Below are 26,545 nucleotides of genomic sequence, written 5' to 3'. Positions count from 1 at the left end.
GGGATGGATCCCGTCTCTTTGGAAAAGAGAGGAACGATCCCAGAACAAATTAAAGTTATCAATAAAACCCATGTTGTGAATCCTAGTGGAGTGGAGCCAAGTGTGAAGGCTAAGGATTCTACTAAAGCGGCCAGCTCCGTGACCGAGCGTGGGGATAGGGCCTGATATAAAAACAGACTTTCCACAGCTCTTTAAAACGTTAAAAAGGAGGTTAAAATTGTTTTTGGTGCGCTCAGACTCCTGATGGGTTGTCATTTGTCCCCACATGAACTATTATTTTACATTACATTACAGGCATTTGGCAGACGCTCTTATCCAGAGCGACATACAACAAAGTGTATAACCATAACCAGGAACAAGTATGACGAAAACCCTAGAGAGTAGTACCGGTCCAAGTGCAGGGAACAACCGTATAGTTCAACTTGGACCCTGAAGGTTAAACTATTTAACACTAACACAAATGAGAACAGCAACAACGCAGTCTATGCAAAAATACAAGCAGTAGTTAAGACAGGTGCATTAACTAAGTCTCCTACAAAACAGCTACCTAGTTACAACCCTAAGCTTACAGTCATTTACAGGAAGGTAGGGAGGGATGGGGAGAGGTGCAGCCCGAAGAGGTGAGTCTTCAGTCGTCGCTTGAAGTGGGTCAGTGTCTCAGCTGTTCTGACCTCCACGGGGAGGTCATTCCACCATCGTGGGGCCATAAACAGACAGGAGACGTGTTCGGGAAGCGCAGGTGCGAAGAGGGGGAGGTGCCAGGCGTCCTGAGGTAGCAGAACGGAGGGGTCTGGCTGGCATGTAGGGTTTGAATATCTTGTGGAGGTATGCTGGGGCTGATCCCTTGACTGCCTGGTATGCTAGGACCAATGTTTTAAATTTGATGCGAGCTATAACAGGCAGCCAGTGGAGGGTAGTGAGCAGGGGAGTGACGTGGCAGTGTCTGGGGAGGTTGAAGACCAGACGAGCTGTAGCATTCTGAATGAGTTGCAGGGGTCTGATGGCAGATGCCAGTAGTCCAGCCAGAAGAGAGTTGCAGTAGTCCAGGCGGGATAGTACCATTGCTTGGACCAGGAGCTGGGTTGAGTAGGTGGTGAGAAAGGGGCGGATTCTCCGGATGTTATACAGGAAAAATCTGCATGCTCGGCTTACTGCTGCGATGTTCTTGGAGAGGGACAACCTGTTGTCCATCACCACTCCAAGATTCTTGGCACAGGGTGATGATGTCACTAAGGTGTCCCCTAGGGAAATGGAAAAATCGAGGAGGGGAGAGTTTAGAGCAGGAATAAAGATTAGCTCTGTCTTTCCCGGGTTGAGCTTCAGGTGGTGATTGTCCATCCAGCTCTGGATGTCCCTCAGGCAAGCGGAGATGCGGGCAGGGACCTGTGTGTCTGATGGGGAGAAGGAGAGAAAGAGTTGTGTGTTGTCGGCATAGCAGTGATAGGACAAGCCATAGGCAGAGATTACAGGGCCAAGGGATCTGGTGTATAAGGAGAAGAGAAGGGGACCGAGGACTGAGCCCTGGGGAACTCCGGTGGCGAGGGGACGGGGTGGTAATACCTTACCCGCCCAGGCAACCTGGAAGGAACGGTCGGAGAGGTAAGACTCAATCCAGTCAAGGACTGTGTCGCAGATCCCTGTTGCTGCCAGGGAGGACAGGAGGATGGAGTGCTCCACAGTGTCGAATGCAGCGGAGAGGTCTAGAAGAATCAGGACAGAGGAGAGGGAGGCTGCTCGTGCGGCATGGAGTGACTCACTGACCGAGAGGAGTGCAGTCTCTGTCGAGTGGCCAGCCTGAAGCCAGACTGGTGGGGGTCAAGCAGATTATTCTGAGAGAAGAAAGCAGAGAGTTGTTTAGATGCAGCATGTTCAAGTGTTTTGGATAGAAAAGGGAGGAGAGATACCGGGCGGTGGTTCTGAATGACTGAAGGATCTTGTGTGGGCTTCTTCAGCAGCAGGGTGATGTGGGCCCTCTTGAAGGATGAGGGGAAACATCCAGAAGATAGGGATGAGTTTACGAGGGAGGAGACAAATGGGAGGATGTCTGGTGTGATTGCCTGGAGGAGAGATGAGGGGATAGGGTCGAGGGCGCAGGTGGTAGGGCGGTGGGCGAGCAGGAGCTGGGAAACTTCAGAGTCTGTGAGGAGAGAAAATGTGGAGAAACAGGGGGCGGAGGGCGCAGAGGGGGCGGAGGGCACAGAGGGGGCGGAAGGCGCAGAGGGCACAGAGGGGGCAGAGGGGGCAAAGGAGCTGCTGATGTCTGCGATCTTTTCGTCAAAGAATGCTGCAAACTCATCTGCAGTGAAGGAAGACTGGGGTGGAGGAGGTGGCACGCTGAGGAGAGAGGAGAAAATAGAGAATAGTTGATGAGGGTTAGAAATGGAGTTATGAATTTTAGTTTGATGGAATTTTGCCTTAGCGGCAGTGACAGCAGAAGAAAACTCTGTCAGGAGAGACTGATAGGCTGAAAGGTCAGATGGGTCCCTGGATTTGCCCCACTTCCTCTCAGCAGCGCGGAGGCTGGCCCTGGAGGTGCGTAGGATGTCAGACATCCATGGACTAGGAGGGGATGAGCGTGTTGGCCTAGGGACAAGAGGACATAGGGAGTCGAGTGCTGAGGAGAGAGATGAAGTTAGGGTGGAGGATGCAGAGTTAGTGGGGAGCTTGGAAAATGATTGAAGAGGAGGGAGGGAAGCAGTCACTCTGGGAGTGAGAGAAGAGGGTGAGAGGGAGCGGAGGTTACGGCGGACAGTGACAGTGGGGATGGGGGGAGGAGAGTGAGGATGTGGAGAGAGGGGGAGGGAGAAGGAGATGAAGTGATGGTCAGACGTATGCAGGGGGGTAACCGTGAGATTGGAGCTGGAGCAGTTCCTCAGGAAGATCTGGTCTAGGAGGTTGCCTGCTTTGTGGGTTGGGGGAGAGTGTTGTAGGGAGAGGTCGAAGGAGTGGAGTAGTGGTAGGAAGGCAGCAGACTGGGAGGCCTCTAGGTGGATGTTAAAATCTCCCAGGAGGATCAGCGGGGTGCCGTGCTCAGGGAAGGAGCTGAGCAGGGTGTCTAGCTCATCCAGGAAGCTTCCCAGGGGCCCCGGGGGACGATAAATAACAACAATATAGAGGTTAGTAGGGTAGGTGATAGAGACAGGATGGAATTCAAAAGTGGATATAGACAGGAGGTCAGGGAAGGGGAGAACAGAGAATTTCCAAGTGGGGGAGATCAGTAGACCAGTATCACCACCACAGCCAGATCGCCTGGGGGTGTGGGAGAAGGAGTAGGAGGACGAGAGGGCAGCAGGAGTGGCAGAGTTGTCTGGAGTGATCCAGGTCTCTCTGAGAGCAAGGAACTGCAGGGATAGGAGGGAGGCATAGGCGGAAATGAAGTCCGCCTTGCGCGTAGCAGACTGGCAGTTCCATAGCCCCCCTGTGACTGTGAAGTTCTCACAGGGGGTCAGCAGGGGGTAGCAGAGGTTAGAGAGGTTCCGTTGTCGAGGGGGGCCACGTCGCTGGAAGCGCCTTCTGAGGGGGAGAGAGCAGACTGGAATAGGGAGATGACTCATAAACTAGGTACTTAATTAGCAACTGAAAACCTGAATCGAATAGCGCGCTGATTACACGGGTTCACAGTCTGTAATAGTACAATAATCGCAATCGCTAAGCCCAAGTAGCCAATCTATCAATTCTAAGAATCAAAAGCGGCAGATAGAAACCTAAAAACAAAGAACAGTTACCACACAGGGAAAAGTTTAAATCTAATGCGGTATGTAATTAGCAAATACGGCAGATATGGATTTCGGCAGTTCTACGCACCTGGACGAATTATACACTTACTTTTTAATAGAGGACGGGAGTGAGGGCAATAGATCGGGGAGCTTATCCAGGATATCAGGGACCGTGGCTCCAGGGAGGCAGTGCGTGACTGCGTTTAAGAAGCGACTGTTCTTGGTTATGGAATCTCCAATAATTAATGAAGTGGGGGGTAAGAGTGGACGAGGAGATGGTGCGAGTGGGCTGCCCGAACAGGAGAGCGGACGCTTAGCCACCTCCATCTGCGCCGAGCCCAGCGAGCTAGGCCGGAGGGTCTGTGCAGGCAGACGGGCGTGAGGAGACCGCAAATATTTCTTTCCCGTGGTGGAGTGACGAGCCGCCCGATCAACGCTGGTCACAGGTGGGGAGGATGCAGCAGTGACAGGAGGAGCCATAGCCAGAGAGGGGTCCGGGTCGGGCAGAGCTAGGACCGACCAGCAGACCGAGCGGCGACGTGAAACCCGCGACCGGGGATTCACAGCAGCAGTTAAATACGAGCTGCTCGGACTCCGTGATGGCACGGCCGGCACCGCAGGTGGAGACGACAGGACGGCCACAGCGGAAACCCCCGTCTCATCCAGAACAAGAAACGTATTGCTCAGCTGGATATATTTTGGTGGAGGGGAAATGGAGGAGCGCTTGCGACCACCTTTTGACCCACGGGCTACAGTCCAGGGATCAAATGCTTGCGGCGTGGAACACGCCATGGACTTGGGCCTTGCACCTAGATGCAGCCAGGACTCTGCTGTTTCGGATGGGGCAGTGCATGGGCCAGGGTCCAGTGTAGTGGATTCAATCCTCTGGTGGTCGTGGGAGCAGCAGCCGCTACCCAGGAGTCAAGCAGCTGTTTGTCGTCCCTTATTTGATGGAGGACAGATACTCTACCCTCGAGCTCAGCGATCTTTCGGCTCAGCTTGAACAGTTCGCACATTCCGGAGGAGAGGTAAGTGTTGGCATGGCCGACGTGCTTCTTCCTGGCTGAAAAAAGTGTTTCATCCGATGCAATCCGGTCTCTGTGCTCGTCCCTCTCATCGCTCTTGAGCCTGAAACCCGATCCACTGGTTTATGGCAGTCCGCAAGTTTGGGAGTCTGTAAAAAGTACGAAAAAGGGTTAAAAAGACTAAAAAGGCTGATAAAATAAAATGGAATAAAATGCTAATAAAATAGTCAAATAGAATAGATAAAATAGATAAAACCGCAGGAGCTTACTGAGACACGTCTGCGCTCTCTGACATGTCTGGAAACTTCAGTCATCACAAGCTCATTCAGTTTTAGAACACATGTGACTAATCAGAAACACCTGTGACGCCATTTGTCCCAAATAAAGAAAAAATGTGACGGGTGCTGGAGAAAAGGTCTGCAAGTCGCAAATCTTGAAATCGCGCTAGGAGGCAAAAAAGGTTTTTTAAATTTTTTTTACTGTTTTCCTTTTTTTCATATTCCGAAAGTTAAAGTGTTGAAGAAGTCACTCAATAGAATAAAGAACATTTTTAGGGTCACTAAATACTTATAATTTGTCAGCAAAGTCGGCTTGTTTTAGTGATTCTTACAGCCGGGTTTTGGAGGCGTGATGGGGGTGCAGTTTAATTAGCCTGTTTGATTTTGTTGGCTATTGTCACTTTGTTTCGGTCAAGCCACCGCCCATAAATAAAGCCGTGTGGTAGTAGCCTATGTTTGTTTACTGTGTGAGGTTGCTAAAATGGCGGACGCTCAATCAGTAGGTGAGAGTATAAGCTTTCTAACGATGTATAACATGTCTAATTTTGCTTTTGGAATAGCGTTTTATAGGTTAGCGTAACCGAACATTTTCTTACCATGGCATTCGCTCTATATGGTAGCATTAAAAGACGTTACACCTAACGAAACGTTGTCAAAGATTTTTCATAATTCCTTGGAAAATACCATTATTATTGAGGACTTCTGGGCATAGCTAAGCCATATGTTTGCTGATAGACCTATCTGACATCGTTTTCTGGAGCAAAACAGAAGCGGATATAACTGTCATTGATTTACTGTCTCTGTCTCCATCTACTGAACATAGATAAGATTTCATCATTGCTATGTAAGTATTACTGCTCAAAATATTTCGGTTATTACGTTATTTTAGAAATTGAGTGTCTTTAAATAGGTGGTATTATGTAATGTGGATATTTCACACTGTAATGTAAGCGTTAGTTAGTAGTGTAATGGTTTTTGTGACGCATACAACAGTGATGAGGAGAGTGTTGAAACATTGCCAAAACGTGGTGGACGGCTGAAAAATGTTTTTATATCGTCCCATTCCCATACAAGAAAACATAGGAGTGTACAGAGTATAGAAATAGGCTACATACAATAGTTAATTATTACACATTTAGGTACTGTGCAGCATTGTGTGACTATATGTTTGCATTATGTTTAAATTATATCTATGTTTCATCTTAAACCTTCATAAGGGGCTCATATGCTTTACAATGGACAAAAAGCATTATATTCCTTTTTGGAGAGATTTTAGATTTGTTTCTGGACCCTTAGCTATTTTAGACCAGTGTTAATAATTTAGACATTGTGGGTAGATTTGGAGATACTGGGTACACTGCTTACATATCCACCCTTAGATTTTATGAACTTGTGGTCAAGAAGTTTTTGATCCAGGACATGTATACTTTAACCCGCAATCTCCCAGTATTTTATTGCGAACTAAAAAAGGAGCAAATTCATTTTAGATTTTTTGCCTTGACCATTGCATTTGTGGCACTTTATTTCTTACAAAATTATGAATATAAAGTAATCTAAGCTGGTATTATAAATGGTACAAATGTATTGCTTCTTTTAAGACATTTTTCTAGTCTCTGTGGTATTCACATCTGGAGTTATAAAGCTTTAAATAGGGTAACCCCTAAATGGGCAAGGATTTACAGGTACTCTAGTGGGGGAGTGGTTGGGGTGGAGTTAACTAGCTATTGTTCCCACCTATTATCTCCCTGTGAGAAGTGTGAAAAGTTCAAGATCTTTCAAGGGGATTTTCTCTGCTACTTGATTTTAGGAGTACCAACATTCAAATAAGCATATCTTCTTCAACTATTTTCAGATTTATGACACATCATTTGAAAGTTTATAATCTGCACTTTCGTAATCTGTAAAAAACTGAAAAATGACCTTGCCCTACTTGTGGACCAAAACACCAGCACCTGTCACAAATGTCTTTGTCCCAAGCATTATGTTCAATTATACACAGGAACTTTGGGGCCTCTGGCTCACTGACCATGGGACTGACTCTGCTGAGTCAGGTTCATCATTAACTTTTTGGTCAACCAAGTGTATGTGACTGTCCATTTCCTCTTGTGACCCTGCAATAAACTCTCTGCGTGATCGATTAAGCATCAGCTTGGGGCAAGGAACACCCCCTTTTTGGAGGAATGGGGAACCCAACTTAACAAGCTTGAATGTTAACACAGTGATCAAAGGTCTATCTATTCATGTTTCATTGACCGCTCCAGTAGCACAAGCCAATGAAATGTTTGTGTAGCCAAAATAATAAACCAATCAAATTACAGAACTCACACGTGGGGTTCCGTCGCGTCAGTGACTTTGGAGGATAAAAGTAATCAAAAAACCTTACAACTTTGCTCTGAGGTAAGGCATTGCCTAACCGACCAGACGCGCATCTCCTTAAGGACACCACGGGACTTTGCTGCGCTTCCAAACGTGCACCTCGCTGGAGACCTGCCGAGTTGGCCTGCCACCGTCCACGGAATAAACCAAGTCGGTTTATTTTCATCTACAGCTGTTTGAGGAACATGTATCTGCATACTTTTCCTCCGTATCTCCCTTGCGGCCGGGACCCAAGTAGAAGATTTGTGCACATCCGTCATCGTGACTGGAACTTGTCGCGACCCCGACTTCACAGAAGAAGTTACCCACGTCTCCACGCACCTGCCACGGACCCCTGGGACCAGCTGGCGAGCTGAACGAGCATCACCTAACGGAATTAAGGACTGGCCGCCCTTACAATCACCGTTAAGTATTGAAATGCATATTTGACACTGACATCAAAGTATAGCGTATAGTAAAGTTTGAAATACCTGTTGTGTTTTTTTTGTTTTGCGTATGCTGGTCGGGAATAGCAAATTCCCTGACTTTGTAGTTTACGTTGTTAAACTGTATTTTTATGAGACTGATATAACAAATTAACCAAGTAACATAGAGTAGCATGTCACTAACCAATAACACAAACTAACCTTTGTTAAATGGTAGTACTGCCAACCTCTTATGTTTAGCCATCGCAAAATCATCATTTCCTTGTAAAATCTTATATTATGCAAATAATTGTTTTCAATTGGCCTGTTACCATCACATTATCATAATCAATAAATTCATATTCTTTAAATTGTTGTCGTGTCCCTGTTATTTCAATAAGTTGAGTTCTACTGACGTCTCGAATTCTGATTGGTTGTTGAAACTCCATTCATCTGAGTAAACCTCACTACATATGTGTATATATATATATATATATATATATATATATGTAAATAATAGTGTGCTCAATTTTGCAGCCATTTTTGATGTGTTTAAATAATACCTCAAAGATTTGTTCTGTGTGTACAAAGATCTTATTTCTCTCAAATTTTACCCACCAATTTGTTTATATCATTGTTAGCTAGCATTTCTCTTTTGTCAAGATAATCCATCTCCTGCACAGGTGTGGCATATCAAGATGCTGATTAAAACCCATGATCACTACACAGGTGTTCCTTATAAAAGGCCACCCTAAAATGTTGAGTTTTTTTGTTGTTCAACACCATGTCCCAGATGCCTCAAAAGTTAAGAAATCATGCAATTGGCATGCTGACTGCAGGAATGTCCGTAGAGCTGTTGCCAGAGTAATGGGTGTTTATTTCTCCACCATAAGCCACAGCGTCGTTTCAGAGATTTTGGAAGTTCGTCCAACAGACCTCACAACCGCAGACCACGTGGAACCACGCCAGCCCAGGACCGCCACATCTGAATTTTTCACCTGCGGGATTGTCTGAGGCCAGCCACACGGACAGCTGATGAAACAGTTGGTTTACACAACTGTAGAATTTCTGCACAAATTGTCAGAAATCACCTCAGGGAAGCTCATTTGCGTGCTCAACGTCCTCACCAGGGTCTTGATTTGTCTGAAGTTCGGCGTCACAATTGATGATGAATCACGGTTTCAGCTGTACAGGGCAGATGGCAGGCAGTGTGTATTGCGTCGGGTGGGTGAGTGGTTTGCTGATGTCAACTTTGTGAACAGAATGGCCCATGGTGGTGGTGGGGTGTTGGTATGGGCAGGCATATCCTATGGGAAGAGAACTCAAGTGCATTTTATCCATGGCAATTTGAATGCACAGATATCATGATGAGATGCTGAGGTCCATTGCTGCGCCATTCATCCACCGCCATCACCTCATGTTTCAGCATGACAATGCACGGCCCCATGTTGCAAGGATTTGTACACAATTCCTCGAAGCTGAAAATGTCCCAGTTCTTCCATGGCCTGCATACTCACCAAACATGTCACTCATTGAGCATGTTTGGGATGCTCTGGACCTGCGCATATAGTTCCCACCAGTTCCCACCAATATCCAACAACTTCGTACAGCTATTTAAGAGGAGTGGGACAATATTCCACAGGCTACAATCAACAATTTGATCAATTCAATGTGAAGGAGATGTGTTACATTGCATGAAGCAAATGGTGGTCACACGAGATACTGATTTGTATTCTGTTCATTTCATGGTATCTTCTTTTTTGGGGATCTGTGAGTAACAAATGCATATCTGTATTCCCAATCACATGAAATCAATAGATAATGTGAGGGAGTGGGGAATTAGGGAGACCAAACGCGACTGAGCAGGATACTTTAAGCTATCCACCTGGGTGGAATAACCACTAAATCTCATTAGAGACAAAAGGATAGGGGAAAAGTAGATGAAAAGAAAAACAATACTCCTATGGGAGACTATCCCAAAGAAAAAAGCTTTAATGACCCGAGTACAGGGTGAAGAAACTAAGGCTTAAGAAGTATTGAGTATACTAAAACAAAACAACAGTCTGAATAGATTGGTGAACGTGAGAACTTAAGAGAGCAGCCCTCGCACAGAGGACTGTCAAAAGAACTACAAGAGAGTTGTAGAAATAAGTAAAGTTATTAGTGCTAACTTAGTAGCCCCCAATCTAATAATCTCAAAATTCAGTTTCGCAATAACTCTTTGCATAAATCAAAGGACGCAGAAGAGGGACTGATCTAGTACTGAACAAAAACAACTAAACCTCTTACCAAACTACCAAGTTACCGGCTTTCGTGTAACGGAAGTTGACACTGAAGCAAAGCTTATCGGTTTGCTAGGGGTTTAATTAAAAAGCCAACAGGTGCAAATAGTAAAATGAGATTTGTACAAATATAATTCAATCAAGGAAATGAAGGACACTAAATGGCCGTAATAACTGAAGAAAAGGCGCAGGAAAAAACGAATTGCCGTAATAAATGAAAGAATGGCGCGGGATGGAAAAGAAATGGTGTTATCACCCAAAACCATGACAGATAAGTGCTTAATGAATCTATTTCAGTTGACTGATTTACGTTTGTTACCTTTTAACTCAATAAAATATTATAAATTGATAAGTGTTGCATTTATATTTTTGTTTAGTATATATATATGTGTGTATATGTATGTAAGGAATAAACCCCTCCGGGCTGTCCTGTTATTGGAAAATAATGTACGACGGGGGTGGTGATGCGTCCGAGCCGAAGCCAAGGGTCGCTTAACAATCCCCGAAGTACATTATTTTCCAATAACGGGACAGCCCAGAGGGGTTTATTCCACGTATACAACGGGTTACCAACAATGACTATATGGTTACTTTAATATTTATTGATTTTTATCGACTTAATCAGCTGAAAGTGAAATATTCTTCCGCGGCCGTTTGGGCATATTATTTTACCGTTGTCAAGCAAAACTCTGGTTGGTAGTTCTATTTGCACTGTTGTTAAGCAAAAACCTCTGGTCGTTAATTCTATGATAACGACGATTCCATCTAGAAAAATAGTTCCTTCTCTATTTATACCATACAATTAGCACCAATTTTCATTTTCATTTTTGTCATTACATTATTTAAGAAAACTACATGAAACCATAACTCATTCAAAATTATCTCCCTAGCCCTGTCTTGCTTTTTAAAATGTTGCGGTCTCACAGTGTAGACATTGCGTTTTTCCAAGACACTCTGAAACCAGGTTTGAATGCCAGTTAACTTTATGATAGGTTCGCTGTCACCTGTCACCTAGCCAATATAAAAATTCTGGGTTTTAGGTCAGAATGGTCTCACAGCATGCTTGTTATCCTGGCTAGCTAGCCAGCTAACTATTGAATTGTATTCATAACAGCGGTTAATGTAAATGCAATCCTTTACAAAGATACGGATGAAAATGCGTCCCATAGCCATGACTTAAATACGGAACGCCTATTCTACCATCAAAATAAGTGACGATTCCGTATTTTGCCGGATTGTTGGCATTCCTACATGAAGCCAGTAACTAGAACCGTGATTCATCGTTGCCATCAATTGTGAAATTGGACACTGAAAAGGGGAAGGGACCCAACAACAATTGAAAAAGAATTTTTTAAAAAACCGAAAGAATAATGTTGCTGTTTTAACTGCTTTAGAATGCTGGATTTTGTAGCACATTTATTTTAGAAGTGTTGAAAAGCCTAAGGTGTCCCTTTACTGAGAAATAATGGACCTTTGGACCAGTCAGAATCGAGTATTCAGCCAAGCCGTTGTATAAATATATATATACCCTACCGGTCAAAAGTTTTAGAACACCTCCATTTTTCCAGGTTTTTTAAAATTTCCGCAGTTGTCTCAATGTACTGTGAAATTAAAGCATAGAACAAATACACAATTGGAGAATAAAAATAGAAATCATGGAATAGTTCTGTTTAACACAATTTATTCTTATTTTTTGACTCATCAAAGCAGTCACCTTTTGCAGATATAACAGCTGAATACACTTGTGGAATTTGTTCTGCAATGGAAATCAAATATTGTTTAGAAAGATCTACCCAACACTGTTGCAGAAGTTCCCACAAATGTGTTGCACTTGTAGGTTGTTTTGCTTTCACCCTTCTGTCCAGTTAAACCCAAATCAGCTCGGAGACTGTGCTGGCCATTCCATGATTTGACGCTTATCATCTTGTTTTTTTCTTCTAAGATAGTTCTGACATAGCCTGGAGGTATGTTCTGGGTCATTATCTTGCTGTAGGATGAACCCCTGACCAATTAGTCATTGACCAGAGGGTAATGCATGGTGCTGCAAAATGCTGTGGTAGCCCTTTTGCTTCAGGGTGCCAGTCACTCTGTGCAAGTTGCCAACCCTGGAACCAGCAAAAGAGGCCCAGACCATCATACTTCCTCATCCATGTTTGACAGTTGGTGTCACACACTGAGGAACCATCCTTTCACCTACTTGACGACGTACAAAAACCCTGCGTGATGAACCGAAGATTTCAAATTTTGATTCATCAGTCCATAAGACCTTACAGTCTTCAGTAGTCCACTGCCAGTGCTTCAAGGCCCAGGCAAGCCTCTTTTTTTATTTAGTCATTTTAGCAATGACTTTCGTACTGCCACTCAACCTGTCAAACCTGCAGCTCGAACTCTTCTCTTCTTGTTGAAACTAAGACTTGCTTACTTCGACCACTGTTAAGCTGTGCTTGAAGCTGTTGTCCTGTGAGCCGCCTATCACACAAGCTGTTGAGTCTCAGAAACTTGTCTTCTGGCTTTGTTGTGGCTTTGGGTCTGCCGGACCTCTTCCTGTCAGAGTTTCCTCCAGTTTCCAAGTGCTTTTTCATGGTGTAAGAAACTGTAATCACTGACACCTTGGCTTTCTTTGTAATTTCTCTAAAGGAAAGACCTACTCTTTTTAGGATTATAGCAGTCTGTCTGTCTTCCTTTGTTAATTGCCTTTTTCTCGCCATTATGATAGCAATATACTACTGCCTGCAGTGCAATATTGTCCAAATAATGCTTCAGAGGGTGTAGTAATACAGTCTGTTCCAACACTGATTTTATACAGACAGAGGGTTTGTAAGTAATCAACAATAGTTGGGACACCTGTAGGAATTATTTGCATCAAATTCCAAGGGTTAATTTACTTCCATAGCTGCAGAAAAGCTGTAAGTTGTTAATTCATTACTTGTTCCCTGAAAAAAGGCATTTTTTATAACTCTGAAATGTACATTATTTTTGAATTTTTGGTAGCCTAAACTTCTTCTTTTTTTTTTAACCTCTGGCAGTTTAGCACTTACCTTTGTACCATTTCAGGCCATTCACTGGAATTGAACTGCTTAGATTTCACTGGAAAAATGGGGGTGTTCTAAAACTTTTTACCGGTAGTGTGTGTGTGTGACAAAAACCTGAATAAATGAGTGGAGAAACATAACAAATGCAGATGTTGTACTGGTGTACTGCATGGTACAATTAAGCAGTTAACTTCCTATCATGCTCTGTGGCATGTATTAAAAAAAGGCCCAGTTGACCTCGATTTTGGATCAAGTTTGGAAGAGAAAAACATCTAAGTGACTTTGAAAGCGGTCATTATTGGAGCACAGATGGCAGGTGTCTCAGTCATAAAAGACTGCTCAACTGGCTAGTGTTTCAATAGGAACAGTGATTAAAGGGACATCTACATTTAAATCTATGAGAAAGAAGTCAGTAAATAGGGTTGGAAATTGTGGTCGAAAGCACACATTCGATGATTGAGCATTAGTGTGATATGTAAGAAAAAAACACAATAGCAACTCTTCCTCAGGTGACTGAGAATGTCAATGCAGGATGTGATCATGCTGTGTCAGCGAGAACAGTCCGTCGACAACTACATAGAGAGGACTGTTGTAGTAGGGTTGCAGTGTGTAAACCCCTCTTTACAAAGACAAATGTAGTACCTACAGATATGTGGAAAAAAGTGATATGGTCAGATGAGTCATCCTTCACCATATTCTCAGCAAGTGGCCGAGTGCATGTGTGGTGTACACCAAGAGAACGGTACTGGCCTGAATGCTTGACCCCTACAGTAAGGGGGTACATTGCCCCCCACAGCATAACAGAGCCAGTGTACCTGGTACACTGGCTCTGTTATGCTGTGGGGGGCATTATCTTGGCATGGTTTGAGTCCACTTGTCCCCTTAGAGGGAAGGGTCACTGCAAATCAATACTAAGTTATATAATAATAATAATAATAATAACTTTATTTATATAGCACCTTTCATACAGAGTATGTAGCTCAAAGTACTTTGACAGATCAACACAGTCATACCACAATATCAGAATAAAACCATATCACCAAATCACAATGAACCATATCACAACAATGAGTAAAACAAAAAAATAATTAATAAAATAAATAAATAAATAAAAGGAGTGGAAAAGGGTATCTTTAATTGTATGCCAGGTTAAAAAGGTGTGTTTTCAGCTGTCGTTTAAAAATGTCTACGGAGTCCACCTCTCTAATACCTTTTGGCAGGAGGTTCCACAATTTTGGCGCGTAGTGGATGAAGGCGGCTTCCCCAATTTTCTTTTGGGGAACCATTGGCACAATTAAAAGACCTGCCTCAGAGGACCTAAGGGCTCATGAGGGGACATAGGACACCAGGGACTCAAATGTATGGGGGTGCTAAGCCATTAAGAGCTTTAAAAACAAGTGACAAAATTTTAAAATCAACTCTAAAGGACACGGAGCCAGTGCAGTGCAGCCAAGACAGGGGTTATATGCTCTCTCTTCCTTGTTTTCGTCAATAGCCTAGCTACATAGTTCTGAATCAGCTGCAGCTTCTCAATTGTCTTATTAGGAAGGTCAGTAAAGAGAGCATTACAGTAATCAAGTCTGCTTGATATAAAAGCATGAATTAGCCTCTCGGCATCCTGCTGGGTTAAAAACGATCGTACCTTGGCTATATTTCTCAGGTGGAAGAACGCTGTCTTGGTCACCTTATTTATGTGGGATTTAAAATTTAAATCCGCATCCAGAACTACACCGAGGCTTGTTACTTCCGATTTAATCTGATGGGCAAGATTCCCTAGCCAAGATTCCCTAGCCTTTTTGAGATTATATCTCTTTTGTTCTTGGGGTCAACCAAGAGAATCTCTGTCTTATCCTCATTTAGTTTCAGAAAGTTATTGTTCATCCATTGGTTAATTGCAGATAGACAGGCAGTCAGGGAGTATAAGGCACTCGGATCATTCGGTTCCACAGAAATGTACAATTGCGTATCGTCAGCATAACTATGAAAGCTGACATTGCGTTCGCTAATAATATTACCTAGGGGCAGCATGCATATTGAAAAAAGGAGGGGGCCAAGACAGCTTCCTTGTGCGACCCCGAAGGAGATGTCATATCTCTCTGACACGTAGCCACCTAAACTAATATAGAATTGCCTCTCTGTAAGGTATGTTCGGAACCAGTTTAGGACACATTCAGAGAGGCCAACCCACTTTTCGAAATGATCTAACAGGATGCTATGGTCGATGGTGTCAAAAGCTACGCTCAGATCTAAAATAATGAGAACTGAGACCTTGTTTGCTGCAACGCTGAGTCTAAGATCGCTAACTATTTTGGTTAGTGCAGTCTCTGTGCTGTGGTTAAATCTAAAACCAGATTGGAATTTCTCCAAAGTATTATTCGGGGGCGACATAGCTCAGGAGGTAAGACCGATTGTCTGGCAGTCGGAGGGTTACCGGTTCAAACCCCGCCCTGGGCATGTCGAAGTGTCCTTGAGCAAGACACCTAACCCCTAACTGCTCTGGCGAATGAAAGGCATCAATTGTAAAGCGCTTTGGATAAAAGCGCTATATAAATGAAGTCCATTTACCATTTACCATTATTTTCATTTAAAAAGTTGTTTAATTGATTAAAGACTACTTTCTCAAGTATCTTGCTCATGTAGGGTAAATTGGATATCGGCCTGTAATTACTTAGGACATTGTAGTCTAAATTGGGTTTCTTCAGTAGCGGCTTCACAACAGCGGTTTTGAATGCGTTGGGAAAAATCCCAGTCTCTAGAGATGTCTTAATTATTTTTAGAACTGGTGTGGAAACACTAAACAACCTTTTAAAAATTTTTTGTAGGGACAGGGTCGAGGCAGCAGGTTGACGATTTAGTCTGTGCTATAATTCTGTCGAGTTCTGAATCAGAGATACTGTTAAAATTCCTCATGGTTGCCGGCTCGTTTCAGGGCAAATCATGTGGGATACTAGTATTTCTAACCATACCAGCTCTAATGGTTATTTTATCATTAAAAAATTGTGCAAATTCCTCACATTTTGAGCTGGAGGTCAGGCTAAGAATCTCAGAGTTTGGTGCGGGATTTAATAATCGATCGATAGTTAAAAACAGTACTCTAGAATTCTTGCTATTATCCGCGATGATCTTTGGAAAATGGGTTTTTCTTTCTGAGTGAATAGCCTTGTTATAAATACTAATCTGCTTCTTAAAAATGCTGAGGTGAATCTCTAATTTAGTTTTCCTCCATATCCGTTCCGCTTTTCTACATAGTTTCTTCAGATCACGGATAGTGCTATTCATCCATGGTGATATTTTGTCATGTGACCTCTTTTTAGTCTTAACTGGAGCAACACTATTCAATGCATTTCTTAAGTTATTGTTAAAGGCATCAACCATTTCATTTATCGAGCAGTGTACATCACATGGGTCAAAAGAGTTTGCAAGTTCAGAAAACTTTCATTCTGCTGCAGTATCTAAGTACCGTTTTTTGACTATAAATGATCTTTTACTGTGTGTAGGCCTACTTAACATAGCGTGAAATAGGACACAGTAATGGTCGGAAACGGCAATGTCAGACACTGAGACTTTGTGAATGGTTATTCCATGCGATGCTACCAGATCAAGTATATTACCCCGTTGGTGGGTAGCTTCCGTTATATGTTGTGTCAATCCTGGGTTGTCTAGGAGATTTATAAATTCCATGGCCTTCAAGTCAGAGTTATTATTAATATGAATGTTCCATTAAGAATAATTCGATCATAGCTAATAATGATGGTAGACATAAGCTCAGAGAATTCAGAAAGAAATACTGCCGATTGCTTCGGTGGTCTATATAATATTAAAATAAGTACATTTGATTCAGCTTTTAGCACAATGGCAAGATATTCAAAGGAACATAATTTACCCAAATCAATTTTAGTGCAGCTAAACTGATCAGAAAAAAAAATTGCAGCTATTCCCCCACCTCTCTTCTCCTGTCTCACTGATTGAAAAAAATTGTAGTTGGGAGGACAAGTTTCAACAAGAGTTGCAATGCCGTCAATTTTTAGCCAGGTTTCAGTGAGAAACATAAAATGGAACTTCCTCTCAGAGATAAAATCATTAATTAGGAAACTCTTGTTTGATAAAGATCTCACATTTAAAAGTGCCATGTTTATACTAATGTCCAGCCGAAGATTACTTGGAACATAGCTGATCCGACCGATATTAGGTAGGTTGCCAATATTAGCTCCCCGCCGGGGCCATCCATAATAATACAACCTATTGTTGTAGATGATTGGAATTTTAGAGGCGGGAGGCGACCGACAGGGGGAGCAATGAGCAGTTGTAGGTGGTTGGAATGGCAGAATGGAACTGTCCGCTTTGCAGATGGACCCAGTAATCTTTTCTCCTTTAGCAAAGACATCAGGTTGGTGAGTCTCACTGTCGGCTGTTCGTGGACACGAGTGAGGTGTTAATTCCAGGGGGCGACAGCAGGGGGGGGGGGGGCTAGCGCTGAAGACAGTGACCTCAGATGTAACCGGAGAAGAACAGGGAGATTCCAGGGGACATGTGTCGAATGTAAACAGTCAGTCACGTGGATGGGTTTGAACAGCGTGCTGCAAATTAGCAGCTAGCATTCGGCTACCAAGCCTGTATGAGTGATCACCTTTATCCAATGATGAAACATTTCTATCCTGATGTCTCTTTCAGGATGACAATGCCCCCATCCACAGGGCATGAGGGGGTCACTGAATGGTTTGATGAGTATGAAAATTATGTGAATGGTGATGCCTTCGCAGTCACCAGGTCTAAACCCAACTGAACACCTATGAGAGATTTTGGACCGATGTGTTAGACAGTGCTCTCCACCACCATCATCAAAACACTGAATAAGGGAATATCTTCTGGACGAATGGTGTTCCATCCCTCCAGGAGAGTTCCAGAGACTTGTAGAATCTATGCCAAGGTGCATTGAACCTGTTCTGGTGGCTCATGGTAGCCCAACACCTTACTAAGACACCCTGTGTTGGTTTTCCTTTAATTTGTCACCCATCTGTATTTATATATTCTGTATAGATTGAGGGTACATTCATAACAAACTGAACTGACACAAAAGGTGGAAGTGCTTGAGGATTGCAATGATCAGAGTTGCAACGCAAACTGAAGAGGTGGGTCTTTAGTCTGCATAGAAGGATGGACAACAATTCTGCTGTCCTGACCACTGTGGGAAGTAATCGGAGGTATGATGGCACTGTCTCATTCGCAGCCCTGTAGAATAGCATCAAAGTTTTAAACATGATGTCAGATGTAACTGCTGAACAGTGACGGTGAAGTGACTTGAAGACGGTTGTGACATGGGAATTGGGAACATGATAAACAAGTCATATGGCTGTGTTCAGTATTAACAAGATATCCTTGCCATAATGCTGGGAACAGACATGCTGTGTCGCTGAGGAATATGTCTTCCACTGTGACTCAGTGACAGATTTGAAAAACGTCTCTCTCAGATTGGGAAAACATACTGATGGAGATATGCTTCCCTGAGGCTCAGTATTCTCAGTGTAGATTCACTTTTGAAGGCAGGCATCCTGTGCAAGTAACTATTCACCATTTTCGGGGAAAATATGTTAGCTCCTTCCTGTTGATTATGGCCCTCTTTACAGAGTTGAATGGGTCTAGAGGGCAGTGTGGCAGCTTCTTTCTGTAGTTCTGGAAAATTTCTTTGCGCTCCCTCTATGGTCCCTCCCTTAATCTCTGGCACACAGTTGTTTCTGTGTTTCAGCTGCTGATGGCCCTGGAGATCGCTTTATCATTGGGGAGTCACAGGCAGGAGAGCAGGTGAGCCCCCTAACTATGGCGATAGAATAGTTAGAACACTGTGCAAAAACTTATTACACATAACAATGTGTGAGCGAAATTGATTCCTCCTGTCAATAGGTGGCACTGTATTTTAATATGTTGGGTTTTCCTCTTTCCTAAAAGCTTGGCAATCACATTAGTTTCTCAACAAGTCACTACAGAAACAATATATACAGAGAAAGACATTTGGAAGTTTTAGGAAACTTTTAAGCCTAATGGACAACATTCATCATGAGTGGATTTGTGTGTGAGTATGTTTCTTTGTGTGTGATTACGTTTGTGTTTATGTGGAGAGAAGTATGGGGAAGTATGCTGTATGTCTGTGTAAGAGGGTGTGTAAATGCATATGTGCATGGGTATGCAGGTCTTTAAGTGTGAATGGGAGGGTGTACTGATATTTATTCGAACACATTGGCCCTATTTTCATCTAGCCCACCCACACAGTTATGCCAGGACAGGTGATGCGGGTGACGACAGGTGCGCCCATTCCCTGCGGCGCTGACGCTGTGGTACAGGTGGAGGACACAGAGCTCCTCCGTGAGTCAGAGGATGTGAGTGGGCTCTCTTCTGTTCCCTTACCTCTCCTTGTCAGAATCAAGCTGCTTCCTTGCACAGTAAAAGCAGGCTGTCAGTAGGGTGTGTGTCTGTAATGGGGATAGGTCTGCTGCTGGTCCCAAACTCTGCCTGGAGCTAGCTGCTCTGCACAGCAATAGGTGTGATTGGTCTACTCAGCTGCTCAGGGTGACATCATATTCGGTAGTGGCAGTTATATGCATCCACATGTCTTGTAAGTCCAAAAAACATTCAGTCATACTGTAAAATAGAGACCATGCTGGGTAGTCTAAAAAAGATAGTACTGCCATCGACAGTTGAATCAAACTGTTAGAATAAGAATTTGGTGAGAGAAATTTCACACAGCACTTTGATGTTCCAACGCTATATACAGTGAGTATATGGTGTATCTGTTTGGTGTATAGAGTGAGCATATGGTGCATGTGTTTGACATATAGACTGAGTGTATGGTCTGTATGTTTGATATATGGCATCAGTGCTTTGTCAACTTGCTGCTTGTTGTTGCAGGGCACAGAGGAGCTGGAGGTGCGGATTCTGGTGCAGGCACGTCCCGGCCAGGACATCAGGTTAGTGTGCTTGACAGTCCAGCACATTAGAACCTAGCACTCTTTCTGAACATCTGATTTTTAGTTGTTTAATCAGTTGGCTCTGGTTAGTTTAATATTTTTGGCTGGCTGGACAATACTGAGATTTATTAAGCTTGAAATTATCACTAAATGTGCGTACCTCTATGCAAGCTCCAGACCATGCATACAAACTATTCCTTGTGGCAGTTCAGCTCTATTTCAGGCATGTGACATATTTTCACTTCTCTATCTCTCAATAGCCTTGATATTTGAAGAGCATAAAGTGAATGGGACAGTGTAAATGTATCATTTTGGTTTTTCAAAACTAACAACAATATGTGAATAATAAAGACAAAATTCCAACATTAAATGCCCTTAATACCTGCATGCCTGTAATTCGGTTTGTATTAACATCTATAAACACAGTACAATAATAAAAAGGCAGCTCCTGAAACATAGGTTACCATTCACATTATTAATTGAGCAGAGACATTAAAATACAGTGTTAAACCTACAGAAGAGATGCAATGTGTAAATAGCACGGTATGACAAAGTAGGCCTAATAAACTTGTTTGAAATCAATGGCACAAGATAGCACAAGCAACTAGAAGAAATAATCTGCAAATTGCTTCACTGTTATGAAATATTAACTCATTATAGACATGAATATGAAAAAAATGTGTGAGCTATTCACATTCAAATGTCGATGCTACACTAGCAATTCACTGCTAGCAATACAATGGAGCAATACATTGTGAGTGAGTTTTAAGGGACCAGTCAGATTTCCTTGAACATGAGAATGAATGTCTCATGAGTCAGTACTGTTTACCCATTGCCATCCTGTCACAGCTTGCCAAGCAACATATTTAGTTTTGCTAGAGTACAGTCTGGCTGACGGGTTCAAACAATAGTTGTGCTCTTGCCTGCCCCTCTGTCAACAGCACTTCAATCTAGAATTCAGAGAATTCTTCTTTTTACTCCCTTTTCTGCCATTATGTTTCCTTATGTTTTACTCCAATTACAATTGTGTTATTTAGCAGCATTGTACTGCTAATTCCAAGCGATTTAAATAGTGAAATAAGATGTACGATGCCACCATTATAAGGATAATTGAGGGGCGTTCACTGGGTGTAGTCATAAAGCTTGTTCATAAGTACACACTTTTAGAGATATTTGTGATTTATAAATGAAACGTGTGTGATACAAAACTTTTTTATTCCTACACACATTTTATGAGTCATGCTTACGCACAATTTTTAAACTGGTGGTATGATATAATTTTGGATGAAATCCATGCATATTCTATGCAAGAGCCCCCAGGTTTTTGAATGTGTTCAGTTGGTTTAATGTTTGTCAGGTTACGTGGATATGTTAATCAGATTAATTGCATTACTTTGCCAGGTAAGATGAACTGTTCTATTATTATGTGTTTGTCAGGTAAGATGAATATGTTTTTCAGGTGAAGTTGATATGCTTGTCAAGTTAGTTGAATATGATAATAGAACAGCAGATTCTTGTACTTCTTGATATCACTAAGAGTGCTAATTATCTGAGAGTGCTAGTACTGCTGCCCTTATTAATCTATATTATTCGAATGTACCCTGACCCTTCTGTCCTGTCCAGGCCGATAGGACATGACATCAAGCGTGGAGAGTGTGTCCTAGCCAAAGGCACCCATATGGGCCCCTCAGAAATCGGCCTGCTTGCTACAGTGGGCGTCACTGAGGTTGAGGTGCAGAAGTTCCCTGTGGTAGCAGTCATGTCCACTGGCAATGAGGTGAGTTAGTAACGGCTTGCCTTCAGTGGACCTGTAATCAAATGGGGAAGGTCCTCTCCGTAATCACGGAGTGTAGCACAGTGGGTAAGGAACTGGGCTTGTAACCGAAAGGTCGCAGGTTCGATTCCCAGGTAAGGACACTGCCGTTGTACCCTTGAGCAAGGTACTTAACCTGCATTGCTTCAGTATATATCCAGCTGTATAAATGGATACAATGTAAAAATGCTATGTAAAAAAAAAAGTTGTGTAAGTCGCTCTGGATAAGAGCGTCTGCTAAATGCCTGTAATATAATGTAATGTAATGTAATCAAGAGTAACTGAACCTTGTAACCCTGACACGGTGGTGATGATAAATTTCAGAGCAAGCCTCTATTTCAGGCTCCTGTGCACATGCCGTCTGTCTGTCTGTCTGTCTAATAATGTGGCAGCTGTTGAATCCTGAGGATGACCTGCACCCTGGGAAGATTCGGGACAGTAACCGATCCACACTGCTGGCCACCATCCAGGAACATGGATACCCCACAATTAATCTGGGCATCGTTGGAGACAAGTACGCTCCTCAAACTTGTTGCATGAATCACTACTCTGTTGCACTCTGATTTGAGTGTCTGAAACTCTGGTTTGATAAAAGTCATTTGCGATCATGACATAATAGAAATAACTAGATCTAAAGTCTGCTATAACTGTTTTCTGTGTTCTTCCTGCAGCCCTGATGACCTCCTTAATGCTTTAAACGAGGGCATCAGTCGTGCTGATGTAATCATCACCTCAGGGGGCGTGTCAATGGGAGAGAAGGTAACTGGACAGTAATGTGAGAATGGTCCATGGGCGCAAATCTATCATAAACATAGATTTACTTTGCTTTTATAGGTTTTAACCAGTAAACCATGGGAGAATAAGAATGGTGTTTTAAGCATCCAGAATACTATTTCACCCTGCAGAAAAAGAGTGGCATTTGTAAACAGAATGTGAGCTTAAATGTGCAGGGAATACCTTTTTTTGGTCATGGTGATTGAAAGATTGCCAGAAAATAATGAAACCAGCAGAAATCTCCCGGTCTGCCAAACATGTTGAGCATGCATTATTCATTGGTTAAAGGGAGTCTACATCAGTACAACTAGGGTAATGGAACAGAATTGCTTTTTACTTACAGTACAAAGCTACATTCTCTCATAGAAGCTTCTAGTGAGCACTGCCTTTATACTTGCTAATTTGAATTTATCCTAATGGGAGATATTCTGGAAAATTGTGAGGATTACTTATTTTCTGCTATACAAATCTCATCATTATGATTATGGTTGCATTCTTTTATTTACCTTATCACTTTAGTTTGGATTCTGTGTTGTCGTGCAATGGGATTTGTGTGCTTTGATTTCATGGTATAAATATGGATGCAATACAATATATGAAATTGTGCAATACTGACACTCAATGGATTTCTTTGGATAACAAGCTATGAATGTGAAATTGCTGTACAATTAAATGTAAACTGCGTGATGGGGTAAGGAATACTCTGCCAACTGGAATCCTTGTCCATAGCTGATGCTGTGTCAAATTATGGTTCACCCCATGGGACTGCCAACATGTAATCAGACATGTTTTTTCAGTAAAATCAGGTGACATCATTTATGATGCTGAAATTCAGTAAGTAAATCTGCAGTCTGTCGATTGACAAGGTGTGGTAGGTTCACACCGCCGTGAGGATCTGTTTTAAATTAACTTTCAATATTTAAAATGAACTCTGGTTCTGTTGCTGAGATGCACAAAGTAAGGATTTTAATTTGTCTTTCAGGACTACCTGAAGCAAGTTCTGGACATTGACCTCCATGCCCAGATACACTTTGGAAGGGTCTTTATGAAACCAGGGTAACTAGATGCATAGATTCACTGATTGGTTGGCTGATTGATTGGGTGATTCGCTGATTGACCCATGAGCTGATTCCCTGTTGGTATTTTGGTTTTGTAAGGGGATTGTTGTACAAATTGAGAGAGAAATAAAGAAAAAAGATTATGGTGTGAAAAGCTTAACAATAGTGCTCTCTCTCATCTTGCGTTTTTAGTCTCCCCACGACATTCGCAACCCTGGACATGGATGGTGCTCGCAAACTTATTTTTGCTCTGCCAGGTATGACTGCATGCATGGGTGTTCATGTATGTCTGTATGTGTTTGATTGTTGAGTGCAGAACCTGAGGAAGATGACTGGTTTATTTTATCCACATGACAACAATGACATACCACTCCAGACATACTTTTTGTCTAATTTTCTGCCGCTTCTCTCCCCATCACAGGTAACCCCGTGTCAGCGGTTGTTACCTGCAACCTCTTTGTTATTCCTGCACTAAGGAAGATGCAGGGAATCCTGGACCCTCGGCCGACTATTATCAAAGCCAGGGTAGGTACATGTTCTACTGCCAGGGTTTATAGCAAGCTGCATTGTCCAGTCAAGGGTAGGTTCCAGTTCTACCATCTTCAAAACTTATGGCAGGCACTACGGACTGCTCCCTTCCAAGAAGCCAGTGGTCACTGGCTGTGAGGTCATCAGCTTATACTGTTTCTCCTGCAGTTGTCCTGTGATGTGAAGCTCGACCCTCGTCCAGAGTACCACCGCTGCATCCTCACCTGGCACCACCAAGAGCCACTGCCATGGGCACAGAGCACAGGTGCGGTCAGAGATCAGGTCAACCACAGTTTATCTCCAACATTGGTCTTGTGCAGTATCTGCCATAACTGTCATCATCAGAGAGTTTCCTTCTAAAGAGAAAATAAGGAGTCAAATAAATGTGAATCTAACTGGCATGTTCTTTAAGTGTTTTTTCTTGGATGAGTAACTATTCACAGCTTTTTCAAAGTGTTGTTTCTACTTCCAGGGAACCAGATGAGCAGTCGGTTGATGAGCATGCGCAGCGCCAACGGTCTCCTGATGCTACCTCCCAAAACTGAGCAATACGTGGAGCTGCACAAAGGCGAGGTCGTGGATGTCATGGTCATAGGGAGGCTATGATGTCATCTCAAGGGGACGCAGAATGGAGGGAGCGAGCAAAGAGTGGTTTACGGTGCATGTCCACATATCATTGACTATTCTGTAATATGCAACGGCACAGCTAGTTTTTATTGATTTGGATAAAGTTGATTAAGTATAGTCAACATCTTGAACACAAAAATAAATGAATTAATACATATGAAAAATGATTTTAAAAGATCATAGTATTTCAAACAAAGAAAAATATAACTTTTAAAGTAAATATATGAGATTTATTCTGTAATATATTATGATTATTATTATGATTACCATTATTATTATTATCATAGTAAGGCAACTTTGTTCTCTTTAATTGCAATTGCTTTGTGTGTTCAATGCTAGACCTTATAGATAGCAGTAGCATTTTAATAGAAAGTTGTAGGTGCCTGTCAGGAAAAAAGGAAAGGTTATTTTCTCATCTTATGTAAAAATACATTTTTGAAAATAAATTTTAATAACACGTAAATTTATCACAGATTCCCACATTGTTCTCATAGGTGAGAGCACTTCCTGCTTCCTTTCTGACTAGCAGTTAGGTGACACATCTATTTTCCCCTTATTAGTATGCTTCTTAATTGCTTCACAAAGAGCTTTGCTTGTTGTTTATCTTGTGAGTCGTGTATATGTGCGCAGTGCCAAATGCTTTGGCAGGGGCAAGGTTGTGGGGTCATTTTCCAGGTAGCCCAGACCCATAGGCTTCCTTTTTGTCACCTGATCTGGTACAGCTCTACCCCCGATCCCCTGGAGGCAGGATCACTGGAAAACAATCTTTTATTTGATTTATTTGGACTTGAAAAAGAATAAAAAGAATGAACAGCTTCTTTCCATGCTGACAGCATTTTTAATCAACTACACAAAAAATGTACATAAAAAAGAACAATATTGTACAGATATACGTGACCAGCACTCCTGATCCAACTATTAAGCTACGAGGTGATATTGAACAACTGAATACTATAACATTTTCTGTAATGATATTGAAACTGATAAGACAGAAATTAAAATCCTTGATCATTATGTAAAAAAATCCTTGTTGGGTTTTTTTTTTAAATATGATATATGGAAGTATATTAGTTTTTTCTTCCTTAATCAAATAAAATGTTCTACTGCACGAGTGTCTGTGAATTGTCTATCAATGTCAACAATTGTTCTTAATGTTTTGATGTCATTAGCTACATTCCCATTAGATTAGAAAACAATTACTGTCCATTAAAATATTTCATAAAGCTACATAAAGAACATACATCACAAGGTCACAATACTGTACAATATCAGGCAACACAATATAATTCAATGCAGGCTCTTGTAGAATGGTGTCGAATCTTACCTGAAATGAGTCGTGTATGCAGTTTTTTCTTTTAGCCCAGCACTAAGACACATGATTCTACTAATCTAGGGCTTGATTGAAAATCATGGTTAGTTAATTAGTTAAATCAGGTGTGGTAGTACTGGGCTAAATCAAAAATCTACACCCACACAGGTCCTTTTCAGATAAAATTGGACACCCCTGCTTTTGTACAACATATTTCCTCTAGGTTTGCATCAATCCAATCAGTTGCCTGTTTGGAATGGAAACAGCAGACAAAAAAATTATCCATATCAACTGGTTCCTGAATCTGAAACTGATTAAAGTGCAACCTTTTTGACATAGATTCCCAGGTTTGTGCAAGCCGCCC

At 42.3% G+C, this 26,545-nt stretch overlaps 1 protein-coding gene across 5 annotated transcripts in view; it reads left to right on the top strand.

The window, feature by feature from the left end:
* The window catches only part of LOC135257863 (gephyrin), a 404,797-nt gene extending 378,817 nt beyond the window's left edge, over positions 1 to 25,980 (top strand). For all 5 annotated transcript variants that reach the window (XM_064341059.1, XM_064341060.1, XM_064341062.1 and 2 more), the window contains 11 exons: positions 18,857 to 18,912; positions 19,365 to 19,484; positions 20,014 to 20,072; positions 21,696 to 21,849; positions 22,278 to 22,399; positions 22,557 to 22,644; positions 23,642 to 23,715; positions 23,910 to 23,974; positions 24,139 to 24,242; positions 24,414 to 24,510; positions 24,718 to 25,980. In XM_064341059.1, the coding sequence (XP_064197129.1) occupies positions 18,857 to 18,912; positions 19,365 to 19,484; positions 20,014 to 20,072; positions 21,696 to 21,849; positions 22,278 to 22,399; positions 22,557 to 22,644; positions 23,642 to 23,715; positions 23,910 to 23,974; positions 24,139 to 24,242; positions 24,414 to 24,510; positions 24,718 to 24,851 (1,073 nt within the window). In that variant the 3' untranslated portion in view covers positions 24,852 to 25,980. The remainder of the gene's footprint in view (positions 1 to 18,856; positions 18,913 to 19,364; positions 19,485 to 20,013; positions 20,073 to 21,695; positions 21,850 to 22,277; positions 22,400 to 22,556; positions 22,645 to 23,641; positions 23,716 to 23,909; positions 23,975 to 24,138; positions 24,243 to 24,413; positions 24,511 to 24,717) is intronic.
* Positions 25,981 to 26,545: the final 565 nt, after the last annotated feature.

Source organism: Anguilla rostrata, chromosome 6 (assembly GCF_018555375.3).
Source record: "Anguilla rostrata isolate EN2019 chromosome 6, ASM1855537v3, whole genome shotgun sequence".
NCBI classification, from domain to species: Eukaryota; Metazoa; Chordata; class Actinopteri; order Anguilliformes; family Anguillidae; genus Anguilla; species Anguilla rostrata.
This window is presented reverse-complemented; position numbering and strand designations above follow the sequence as displayed.